The 12,753-nt window shown below is 44.0% G+C and overlaps 1 protein-coding gene across 1 annotated transcript in view; it reads right to left on the reverse strand.

Moving 5' to 3' along the window:
- LOC138969566 (transcription factor E2F5-like) overlaps positions 1 to 12,753 on the reverse strand; it is a 41,094-nt gene that overhangs the window by 7,565 nt on the left and 20,776 nt on the right. The window contains exons 5-7 of the mRNA XM_070342409.1: positions 7,782 to 7,985; positions 3,077 to 3,209; positions 390 to 494 (exon numbers count right to left, since the gene is read on the reverse strand). Of these exons, the coding sequence (XP_070198510.1) occupies positions 390 to 494; positions 3,077 to 3,209; positions 7,782 to 7,985 (442 nt within the window). The remainder of the gene's footprint in view (positions 1 to 389; positions 495 to 3,076; positions 3,210 to 7,781; positions 7,986 to 12,753) is intronic.

Genomic DNA, 12,753 nt, shown 5'->3' on the forward strand with positions numbered 1-12,753 from the left:
ATATCCTACTTTTCACGGCCTATTATTCCAAGTCACACGGGTATTTTGGTGGACATTTTTATCAATGCCTGTACAATTTTGCCAGGAAAGACCCTTTTGTCAATCATGGGATCTTTAACATGCACACCCCAATGTAGTGTACACAAAGGGACCTCGGTTTTTCGTCTCATCCGAAAGACTAGCACTTGAACCCACCACTTAGGTTAGGAAAGGGGGGAGAAAATTGCTAACACCCTGACCCAGGGTCGAACTCGCAACCTCTCGCTTCCGAGCGCAAGTGCGTTACCACTCGGCCACCCATAAAAGGGAGGGAGTCTTAAATTGGGGGGTCTTAAAAGAGTGGTTCTACTGTGCTGTCAAAAGGAACATGCATGATTCATTATACTGACCAGGCAGGTCTGAGGGGTCGAACAAAAGGTCTGCAGGGTTGTCATCAGATGTTGACGGTTGGCCCAACATGGGTGGGTTGATGCTAGCGCCTGCAGAAGTTGATGCTAAAAAAAAGAAAGAGATTTTTTTTCAAATTAAATAAGTGAATAATTCAATATATAAAGCAATAGTGATTACTCGTGAACAAAATTCAAGAAAATCTAACGGTTTCGCTACTAAAGTGCGTGCGTTTGTAAGTGAGTGAGTGAGATTGTCTGTGCTCATGAGAGCGCATGTGTGTGTGTGAGAGTGATCCAGTCAGTGTGTACGAGTGTCCGTGTGTACACAAGCATGAAGGTGAATCTCCATGACAGTAAAGCCTGATATCAATTGGGCAAAGTTGACTTTACGAAGTCTAGTTTACAAAGCTCGCTGCACAAAGCTTTGGCACTGAATTTTTTGTAAAAAGACTTTGCAAAGTCTCCGTAAAGTCAACTTCAGGCATTTAGGACAACCTTAATGAGTAATGCATGAAGTGTACAATAGAACCCCTCTTTTCAAAACTTCCCCCCTTTTAAGACGTTGCTTTTTCACATTCTCTGTTGATAAGCTCTGAAAATTTACCCCCATTTTAAAAGTTCCTCCCTTTTAAGACGTTGCTTTTTCAGATTCTCTGTTGATAAGCTCTGCAAATTTACCTCCATTTTAAAAGTTCCTCCCTTTTAACCTTTTAACTACCATACCGCCCGTCTTCCGCCATTGCCGCTATTCCCATACCGCCCGATACCGCCCCTCGCCGGTGTAGCGTCTGTTTCGGTTGTTTGCAGTTGTTGTGCGCGAGCAGTAGTAATAAGACGGTTGCAAATGCATTGTGGGATTGTCTCACTTCCGCCAAGTTGTGTTTGCAAGTGCTTTCGACTTCAGTGCGAGTTTCAATCGATCTTTTTTCACGGGATTTTTTTGTGCGTGTCTCCGACATGGATGAATATACATGAAAACAAACACAGACGTACTGTTTCAAATTTATTGACAGGTAGACAGGTAAATAAACCATTACAACACTCCGACATTCATACCACGAAGAATACATACATTTTGATCACTATCCAATAACATACCAAAATTTTATATCAATCTGACTACTAGAAGCTGAGTAATAATAATTTAAACAAGCACACTCGTTTTTGACTGTCTTTGCTCAAAATAACTTGGGAGCTGAGGGATTCTACAGTAAAAAAAAAATTGGTAGTTAAAAGGTTAAGACCTGATTTTCTCAGACTTTTGACGGTCTTAAAGGGGGTCCCACTGAAATGCATGAAGTATATGGGTCATTCTCAGAAATGGTGGTCCAGTGAGAGTGAGTAGGGGTGACACATTTGAAATCATGAAAAAGTAAATTAAAATTATTTCTACCACGACTTTTTTTCATCTGAATCTATTCCTGAGACATTAAAGCATTGTTGTATGTCAATAAAAATGGTTTCTATACGTTGGCGTTGTTTTTGTGTGCTTTTCAATTGCGAAGTTCGGCCGTTTCCGGATCGCCGAAGCGTTACACGACTTTCGTGATCAACAATATGTTCAGTCTCATGGCTAAATGCAAACATGCAAACACCAACAAATTACTGCAATCGACAGTCAGGAGTTCAGTCTTGGACGTAGCAACACATCTTTGCAAAAACTCACGCTGAATTTGAAGTTACGGGCTTCGAACAAAAAATTCTGAATGTCGTAATGCATCGTATCCAAACTCGACGCGCGAACATCGGACAGCAATGTGCTCCATGACTTTGCCACATCACGGCTATTTTTAGCTCTTTGGCGCACAGGAAGTTCGAACAAGAAAATAGTCCTTTGAATCACAGCCAAATATTCACAGAAAACACCAGAATCATATCATTTGCTGAAACTCATGGCGTCGTTTCCCGACCTACGTTACGACTGAAGATAGTTTTTACTTAATTGTCGAGCCTGCAAAGCTTTGTCACAAACTTACACACCACGGATGGCGACAATGTAGTGTTGGAAGGATATCGAGTGCAAACAGTCTCTCAAAGCGCGAAGTTTAGCGGAACAAAGCAGCCAAGAAGTTTTCGTATCCTCTGATTGTCGATGTTCGACATTCATCAAGTACTTAAAATGGGTAATCTGAACGCAACAGGAACTTTCAACAAATACAGCAAACTCTGACGAATTGTGTTTTGTGTAGTTATTTTGGGTCAGACGGGTTTTGCCGGCAGGAAAGGCCAAACAGTGCAGATTCATGTCTGTCGCACAGGAACCGAAAGTGGTTCAAGCATTTCGTTTCTGTGTTGCGACATTCACCTTAGTCAGTTCCAAATGTCATTTTTTTACCAATATTAGTTGAAGTCCTTACCTTTCATAACTAGACTGTGTTGGGTTGAACACAAAAATACTGCAGAACTGATAAAAAATGCACAAAGGATTGAAGGCTTAGGTGGTTTAAAGTTGGAATTTGGTTTCCATGTTACAACATTCATCACGTAAATACAACACTTTAAAACGTCTCTTATTCAGCAACCAATTACTCTTTTTGTCTAATTTTTGCATTATTATGTATAGCAAACAATAGACTTCATAGTAAAAACAATTATTTTGTATTTCTTGACACTTTATTTTTTACTTTGTATGTAACACTTTGGACCACCATTTCTGAGAATGACCCATATCAATCAGCTAAACTTACGCTGCAAAAAGTTGTCAGGCTGAGACTTGCGGGGCGAGGACCGCGTGGCCATGCGAGTCATCATGGGTGAAGGGTCCACTGTAGCACCGGCTGTGGTCTGTGTAGGCCGTAGTGGAGATTTCGTTGGAGATCGCTGAAAAGCAAAGTACCTTTATGAGTAGCATGAATAACCTTCTTCAGTGATGTTTCGTGGTTATAGACAGGTTTGACTGTATCCAGCATGCGCTATATAAATATTATGCATTATTATTATTATTATTATTATTATTATTATTATTATTGATCAGACTTCAACACATACACTGACAAAGAAGTGAAAAATATCCCAACACCCACACATCACTTGAATAATTCTGCTAAGACATTCCTTACTTTGCACAGTCAGAAAGGACGAACCCAGTAAACATTTATGGTGCGCCGCGCATGCATTCACCGTCGCTTGGGCGATCCCACCTGCGCGGACATACGCCGCGGAGACTACGCGCCGGTGCATTTAAATTCTAGGTTACACCATCGCCACTGTCAATGCGCCATACCGACGCCGCGCAGTTCCGAAATGCGGGTGTATTTGTTTTGCTTGGTTTTTGTTGTTGTTGGTTTGTTTGTTTGTTAATTTTGTTTTTACGTAGAGCCGAAAGGTACATCGGATTGTGGGTTGGTCGTGCAGACGGTAGAAAAAAAACCCAGCTTTAAAATGTGAAAAAGTCCAAATAGCTATTTCTTTAATTTAATTCGGCGGCTAAACGGCTCAAGCGATTTCAAAATCCTTTGAAGACAGTATCATGCTATTGAAGGGGTACACTAAAAAACAATTGGCAAAACAATATCTGGCCCCTGACGGCAAACAGCTTGATTTCCCCAAAACGTTTCACGAGAGCGGCGTCAGTCCTAACCGTAAGAGCTAGCGCCTGCGGATTTTTTGTGAACGAAGAGGGGGGGGGATGTGCTTATGAAAATCAAGTTTTCGAGAGCCTATAGGTCTTGGTTTTTTTTTTTTTAAGAATTTAGTGGGGGGCGTCGGAAAAGATCTGTTTTCAAATGTAAACACAGTAGATAAAATAATAACTTGAGAAGATAGATAGATCTGTTTAACCAATCACAATGGAACTCCAAAATATTCCATAGATTAGTTTACTTAATTTTTAAAAGATAAGTTCGAAACATTATCATCTGATAAGTCGCCGTATAACCTTATAGGTTCCAGCGACTAAATATTCCTGATCAGGCTGTTCCCCGGGTTTTCGAACCAAGGGCGGCAACTGTGCAACCATAGACATGTACGTCATCATGATCTCCCCTTATTATGCGTTATTCATCGTCAATAATTTGAAATGGTAAGTTATATCTCTATGTTTTTTTACATGTAAGTGTTCGGAAAAAATACAGTTATAGCAGTTATGTACAAAAACAAGCAGCAAATGCTCTTTTCGCCAAAGTAAAGTCCTTTTTTCTTTTGGTTTCTTACATGTGACACAGCACACCGCAAGCATTTAGGCGAATAACAAGTGAGTGGTATATATATATCATCAATTGTTTAAGAGGTAACGGTGTTATTTACTTGCCATGTTCTTTACACGTTTTCCAATTGTGTCCTTAATTGGTTGATGCCGTGTATGATATTACAATTTGTCATCATTTTCACGAGTTTTCATTCACAAGCACCTGGGAAATAAATCTCATGTTCCCCGGGGAATAAATCCCCGGTTACCATAGTTGCAGGAAGCCCTATTACATGGATAATCAAAAGCAAACCCAATAGAAACGCTCGAGGATTCTTCGGCTCTTTTCATTGGCGTTTCCCCAGACCTAAACAGACGACACTGCTTCGCCAAGTTCCAAATACGAACTGGCAAACTGGCAAATGTAAACAAAAAACAAAACTACCTCATCAAAGGTCATACATTTATGCTTTATCGCAAACAAATGAAACCTATCGATATGTTTTATCTTCTCACAAAGTCATGGAGTGCGTGTATCTCTGTTTGGAGAAACACGAACGTAAGTTTAAGTCAAACCAATTGACCCCTGACACACACATTTTGACCCGTGCACAAGACGTTGTATCGATAAACTACGCGCAAATAAAAAAATAATAATAAACAAGAAGAGCAAACGCTCGATCGAGTCACTTTCGCAGTTCTGAATATTATATGAGGCATCAGATGGACAGGAAGAAATTGCTATTCACAACACAATGAGTCACGTTCACATAAAATTTGAGCCCGGTCACTTTTATAGTTTCCGAGAAAAGCCCAACGTTAAGTTGTGTGTTGCCGAACAGAAAAGGCTAGTTATCTCCCTTGTTTTTCTGATAACGTTCGTAAAAGGCTACAGATGTAAATACTTTGATGTAAAGAATAATCCTACAAAGTTTCAATCACATCCGATGAACTTTGTCAAAGATATAAAATGTCTAATTTTTCCTTTGACGCTGACCTGTGACCTTGAAAAAGGTCAACGAAACCATCGTTAAAGTGTAGAGGTCATTGGAGGTCACGACTAAACAAAATATGAGCCCGATCGCTTTGATAGTTTCCGAGAAAAGTTTGTCAAAGATATAAAATGTCTAATTTTTCCTTTGACGCTGACCTGTGACCTTGAAAAAGGTCAAAGGTCAACGAAACCATCGTTAAAGTGTAGAGGTCATTGGAGGTCACGACTAAACAAAATATGAGCCCGATCGCTTTGATAGTTTCCGAGAAAAGTCCAACGTTAAGGTGGTGTCTACGGACGGCCGGCCGGACGGCCGGCCGGCCGGACAGACTAACACTGACCGATTACATAGAGTCACTTTTTCTCAAGTGACTCAAAAAGCAAAGAACATAGCAACAAGAAATGAAGACATCTGACAAAGCCGAGCAAGCAGAATGACAAGTCTAATGAAAAACAGAGAGGCAATGAGAAACAAGATCGCGATTATCTTTCCTTCGCGGCACGACGCAAATCGTTTGTGTCCTTTGACCCAATTCGTGCAGTGCTGCACGATGCAAATCTTCTGTGACCTTTGACTCAACGTAGCTTCAATATTCGATTACTAATATTTACCACTGAAAACCGAGGGGTGGAATACCGAGAGGGGCAGGGTGGTAGGGCGATGGTGAAATGTAATGAAGAGACACGTGCAGCAATAAGAGAAAACCGATTCTGCAATAACACAAACAAGAACAAAAAACCCAACACTGACCTATATGAATATTTAATCAATAATATGATCGTCTGCGTTGCAGGTGTGCAAGTGAAGGGTTGGGGGGGGGGGGGGTAACTTGATCATTAATTTGTGTGTGTCAGTGTTTGTGTTCATGGACTGATTGTGAGGGAGGGGGAGGGTGGGGTGGGGGGTGTTTCAGGCTTTGGTGTGGGTATGAAACGAGCAAAACAATACCCACACCACAAAATCTTGGAGGCAAAAAACACTCGCCGTCGCATCATTTTGTCCGCACAATATTATATGCACCAACAACCGGAAAGAAAGGTGACAATGGAAAAAGACTCATCTTTGCTTCCTGCGATTCCTTGCCCCCGACTCGAACGTCGCACGATAATCCACATAACAGATCTGTTGTGAGATGGTCAACGCTGACTGTGCAAGCAAATCACCTCGTTTGAAATACGACAATCCCATCGCTCGAATGCAACATGTGGGCACTATCGTCTCAAAGGCGCTTGCTGTTGCTTTCACACACCACTCTGTAGTCGGAACCTACAGAACTTCGCATCCTCAAACCTGACATACTTGTCTCAACATTATAAACTCAAATCACACACAGTAAGTTGCTTTCGCACGCCAGCTTTGAACAACGTGCTGGGGCCCCGAACATGCATTATAATAACAGAACTCGCGTTTCAAACCATGGCTCCCTGTGTTGATTTTTCACTTAATGTTGAACCACCAAAATGATGACAAAAACGATGTTTGATGGTTTATTGCCAGACCAGCTTTTTTGTCGGTCCTCGGGGGGCATATCGACTTTTGTTTCATATTTATTGACCGCGGCCTTCGGCCTTGGTCAATAAATATGAAACAAAAGACGATATGCTCCCCCTCGGACCGACAAAAAAGCTGGTCTGTCAACAACCCATCAAACATCTTATAATGTCTTTCAACAGTGTTTCCATTTAGATTGCGTGCATAGTCATAGTAACTCGAATTTTGTTTTACTTCGAATTACTTGGGATGCGCCTCATCGACTTCTAGCATGCATGTCACCTGCTCCAGGCATGGTCACGCGATGGACAGGCGCACCATATATGCATGCGCCGCGTCGACTAGTGGACGATCATAGTATTGACTGAGGCGCATGCACCAAAGTTCCCTGAGGCGCATGCACGGCGCAGGTGTATGGTGCATGCGCGGCGCATGCGCGGCGCACCCAAAATGTTTACTGGGAATTGTTTAATTGATTTAACTTTACTGATAATTTGTTGTCACTGACAACTATTGTCAGCAATTGAATGTGGGCATCTCACCATATGCTGTGCTGAGAAATAGCAAACCTTTCCCCACTTTCTTACTTACATGTACAGACCCTCTTAGATGTCCAACCCCCCCTCCCCCCCCCCCCTCCTAATCCACCTACTCCTGAAAAAAATCAAGAATCAAAAGAATGTTTAATCAACAAAATGAAACATTCATTAGAGCCTTGATCTGTTGACCTTTTAAGTGGACGAACAAGACACGACTAACTCAATTTAACAAGAGCGTTACCTTTCCCCTGGCTCCTCTCGTATCCATAGCAGTAGCACCAGCAGCAGGGTTCTGATTCTGGCTGTCGGTGCCTGGGGGTGGCGGTGGGGGTACTTGCACCACCACTGGTTTGTCGGAGTCAGAGTCTTTGTTGACGAGGAGAACGTTGATAGGCCCCGACTGGCTCTTCAGGTGGATCTGGTAGTTCTTCTTGAACCCTGGACCCTGGTGAGCAAACATCTACATGTGTGAAATCAGTCATTGTCACACCCTCGGGAAACCAACATCCAGCATCACCTGTTGGCTTTTACATCGACCCGCCGAGCAAAAGAAATAAGGGGAAAAAAAAGGAAGGGAAGGCCCAGAAATAGCTCAAAATGTGACACGGAGGCGGAGCTTAAGAGGAAGGGAAACAGCTGGACTGTGGACACAGGTGGAAAGAACAGCCAAAAGCAGAGAGTGATGGAGAAACGTCGTCAATGGCTTATGCTCCACTGGGGGCAAACAGCACAAGTAATTAAGTAGGTTATCGTCTCTTCTGAGAGCATCTCCCGCATGAAAAGCTACGTTCCTTTCTTTGAATGGTAGTCCTATGGGAGCATGAATGGTAGTTCCACTTCCAAATAAGACATTGTCAGAGTTTTCAGTTATTTTTGTCTTTAGTTTTAAGAGTGTACAATTTAAAACATCTGCTTTAATCGAAAATTTTAATAATAAATTTTCATTTGATTAATATACTTATCCAATTCACATACAGCAATTTACTTCAGTTTAGTGCTAGGACGCTGAAAACTACGCTCACCCTGGTAAGGGGGAAAGTAACCCTAAAAATAGAACAGCCTTGACGGTCACATGACAACGTCAGGACAAGGTTACCTCCCAGCATGCTCTGCGCACGCGTGCTCTCCCCGCCATATTGTATTCATTCGCTCGAAGCGCCCTATTATCAAATGAAAATTTATTATTAAAATTTTCAATAAAATTACATATCTTATCCCAATTCCAGACCTGTTTACCCTAAACCTGAGGCAAGAGTACTTTTTCAAAAAGTTGAGTGTATTTTTCAAAAAGTTGGTGTACTTTGCAAGCAAAGCCATATGGGCGAGGGAAAACGTATGCGTGGGTGCAAACGTGTTTGTGTAAGAATAGCATGTCTTGTGAACATCTTCAGAATTTAACTCCTTCCGATTCAACAGGTATAAAACAATTTTATTTACCTGTCAGTTTATAACATTATAACCAGTGTCTTCCAAGCAGATTGATAATGAAAAGATGAAGTTCGTGAAATAACATCTGCGGTTGACAGTGGCAAGTTCATTTTTACAATCATCTCAGAAAACATTGCTTCAGCACGGACTACAGCCTTTTCTTCTGGCAGGATTTGCTTTGCGGGAATGAACTTCATAATTCCTTGGCAGCTTTCAGCGAATTTCTTTGCAGCAACCTTGTCCATGTGAGTTTTGGAACTGCAGTGTCGTTCGATGTCATATTTCCCAGCATGGGCAACGGAGAAATCTGATTTACAATACTTGCAGTGTGCATGACTTTTCCCATAGTAGACTCCACAATTCCTGGCTCTTTCTTATATTTCTCCAAGAAAATCTGCTGCTTCTGCTGTTTAGACTTGGTACAGTCATCCGAAACTGGCACATTTTACTGCTTCATTTTGCCACGATTGTCCAGACGATTGCACGTTCCAACAACTGAACAAGGTTTCCACAGCTGAAGACTCGCTGTCATGGTTATCTCCCTTCGACCGAAACTGGTATCAGTTGTACCATCCCGTAATCAGCACACCAACACCGGAAAACGTATTCTAGACTTTTTCTTATGCGTATTTTGTGCGTGTGTCGCGTATTTGCGTACTGATAATAATTTGGCGTACAAAATACGCCCAAATCGTACTGGTAAACAGGTCTGCAATTCACATATAGCAGATTGCTAATTAAGGTGGTGGGATGCTCACCTATGAGCTAGGCAACAATTGCCCTGCTGCTACCATCGCTGGTAGAGCCTTGGTACCGTCCTGCCGCGTACTGGAAATGTCGCGCAGGTAAAAGTTGATAAAAACATCCTCAGATCTCCAGTAGGCAGAATCAAGGACTTCAGACAATCTTCCTGATCTCAGCACAGCGAAAGAGGATGCCCAGGCACTTGCCTCGTGCGTCCTTGCCGACGTTAGAGGGAGAACTGACTCCCCCCCCCCCCCCCCTTTCTTTCTGTGCCACCACTCATTCGTCTGTCTGATCCTTATTGAGATCCATTTAGAAAGAGTTACCTTAGATATGTCTTTATGCCTAGCCCTGTTCAGAGATAAGAAAAGCAGCTTCTGCTGATTAGCTCTGATAGGCTCCGTGCGAGACAGATAACTGGTAAGAGCCTGAACCAGGCAGTTAGACATATCGGGGTCCCCTGGAGCCAGAATTTTGTTAAGAGGAAGAATTCTGATTATGGGGGAAATTTGATCAGGCTTCTGGTTTTTGGCTAGAAATTCTGACCTAAAACGTAAAGTGATAGAACCATCTTTTTCAAAAGCTATGTCTCTAGATGAGCCTGAGAGAGCGTGAATTTCGCTACCTCTCCTTGCGGTGGCCAAAAGAATGAGCAAAAGTGTCTTACGAGTAAGATTAGTTAGACTAGCTGAATGCAATGGTTCAAAATCTTGCGATCTTAAGAATTCCAGAACAAGGAAGAGATGCCATGCAGGAACTGGGGCTCTGGTTCTAGCAAAACCTATTGACGCACCTTTTAGGACACTAGCAATAACGCCGCTGAGGTTAATGTTGTGACCTAACTGCCTCAACGTAGCCGAAATAGCAGAACGCCTGACTCAAAGAGACGAGGGGGAGCTGCCCTGAGCTGCTAACCATGACAAGTGGTTAGCTACCTGCATAGAACGTGGGGATACAGAATTGACCTGATTCTCTGCACACCATTTAACCCAAGCCGTCCAATGTGAAGCGTACACTGAGCTCGTAGAATTCCTGTGCGCTGTACGAACCAAATCAAGTGTCCTTTCCGAGGCACCCGACTGGAGCAGGGATCTTCTCACAGTCTACATGCGTGAAGGAGCAGGGACTGTGGGTTCTCGTGCTGAATTCCGGTGCGTGGTTGCAGTAATTCTCCCTTTTCCAGGTTTAGAGGAATGGGAGGACCTTCTGCTAAGCGGAGGAGATCCGGAAACCAGTGCTGACTCGTCCACATCGGCGCGACCAGAACCAGGGATGGTTGCTCCAATTCTGCTTTCCTCAGCACTTCTCCAATAAGTTGGAATGGTGAGAAAGCGTAAGCCGTGAGTCCTGTCCAGTCGACTTCCAGTGCATTCACTTTCCAGGCTTCCGGGTCCGGAAACGGGGATATGAACACTGGTAATCTCCTTGAAAACCGTGTTGCGAAAAGATCGACCATTGGTTTGTCCACCTGAACCCATAGCCGCTGGAGAGCGTGGTGGGTGATCGTCCACTCCGTATGAAGTACTTTCGAGGATCGACTGAGAGAGTCTGCCAAAACATTCAGTTTCCCCGGCAGATGTTTTGCTGACAACCTTATCTGATGCTGGTGACACCACTTCAGAATTTGGCATGCCTTGAGAGACAAGTGTGAGAGCAAGAACCGCCCTGCCTGTTGATGTAGGCTGCAACTGTAGTATTGTCTGTATGAAGACGAACATGCTTGCCTGCCACCAGTGATAGAAAGCTCTGAAGACCGTGGGCTACAGCCTCTAACTCGAGAACATTGATGTGTGAGAGGGCTTGGCCTGTTGTCCACGTGCCTGAAGCTGTGTGGTGAGAGAGATGAGCACCCCAGCCTGACAGGGAAGCGTCTGTGAACAAATCCTCCTCTGGTGGAGGGAGAGTGATGAGGACTCCCTGTGAGACCCATGGTTTTAGCCACTGAGCTGTGGTCTGCTGAAACCAGCTTTCTAGCTGAACCGAGACCTGCCATCCCTGGGAGGAGGGGTTCCAAACCGAACTCAAAGCTGCCTGAAATGGCCTCTTGTGCACTCTCCCCAGAGGGACAAGTGTGGCCATGGATTCCATTTGACCAAGCACTGATGCCAGCTCCTTGACCGGAGCTTGCTTCTGTGACGCTAACGATTTCACTAGATTTTGCAGTTTGTCTATACTCCTCTGTGATGGGCGGACTGACCAATCTACCGTATTGAACCTCATTCCCAGGTACGTGAAGGACTGGGATGGCGTAAGTTCCGACTTGGCTTGGTTTACCGAGAAACCCAACTCGTGAGCCTGACACAGGATGAGCCGCGTATGGGCACTGCATGCTTCCCGATCCTGATTCAGGATAAGCCAGTCGTCGAGATAAGCCCTGAGACTAGGGCGCACAGCTGGCGTACCACCATCGTGAAAATCCAAGGAGCCAAAGATAGGCCGAAGGGAAGGGCCTTGAATTGGAATACTCTCTCTCCCCACCGAAATCTCAGCCATTTCCGGTCTGATGGATGCATGAGGATGTGAAAGTATGCGTCTGTCAGATCGATCGACGTCACCGAGTCTCCCGGCCTGAGTGCGTCTCTGACTGGCGCTGGCGTCTCCATTGTGAACTTGATTTGTCTCGGAAATCTGTTCAGAGGAGACAAGTCTAAAACAGGGCGCCAGCCCCCTGAAGCCTTCGGTACCACGAAAATTCTCCCTTAGAATCCTGGGGAGTTGTGATCCGTTACTTCGTCTATCACTTCCCTCTGAAGTAGAGACAAGATTTCTGCTTGTATCGCCATCTTTGCCTCCAGTTTGACAGGAAACTTGAACTCCGGAGGAACTCTGGTTAAGGGAGCCTTTCCCTCCTTCCAGAGTAGCCTGAACCTCGAACGCACTATACCCACTATCCACTGACTGTTTACCTTTAGCAACCAATGTGTAAGGGCCCGAGACAGGCCGCCTGTCACCAAAGGCGTGGTGGGTGCGTGAGTTAGTGGTTCGGGGACGCATCATTGGGGGTGTGCTTTCCGTCCAGACCCCCTTGAATTGCCGAAAGA

This window comes from Littorina saxatilis, linkage group LG1 (assembly GCF_037325665.1).
Source record: "Littorina saxatilis isolate snail1 linkage group LG1, US_GU_Lsax_2.0, whole genome shotgun sequence".
Lineage (NCBI taxonomy): Eukaryota > Metazoa > Mollusca > Gastropoda > Littorinimorpha > Littorinidae > Littorina > Littorina saxatilis.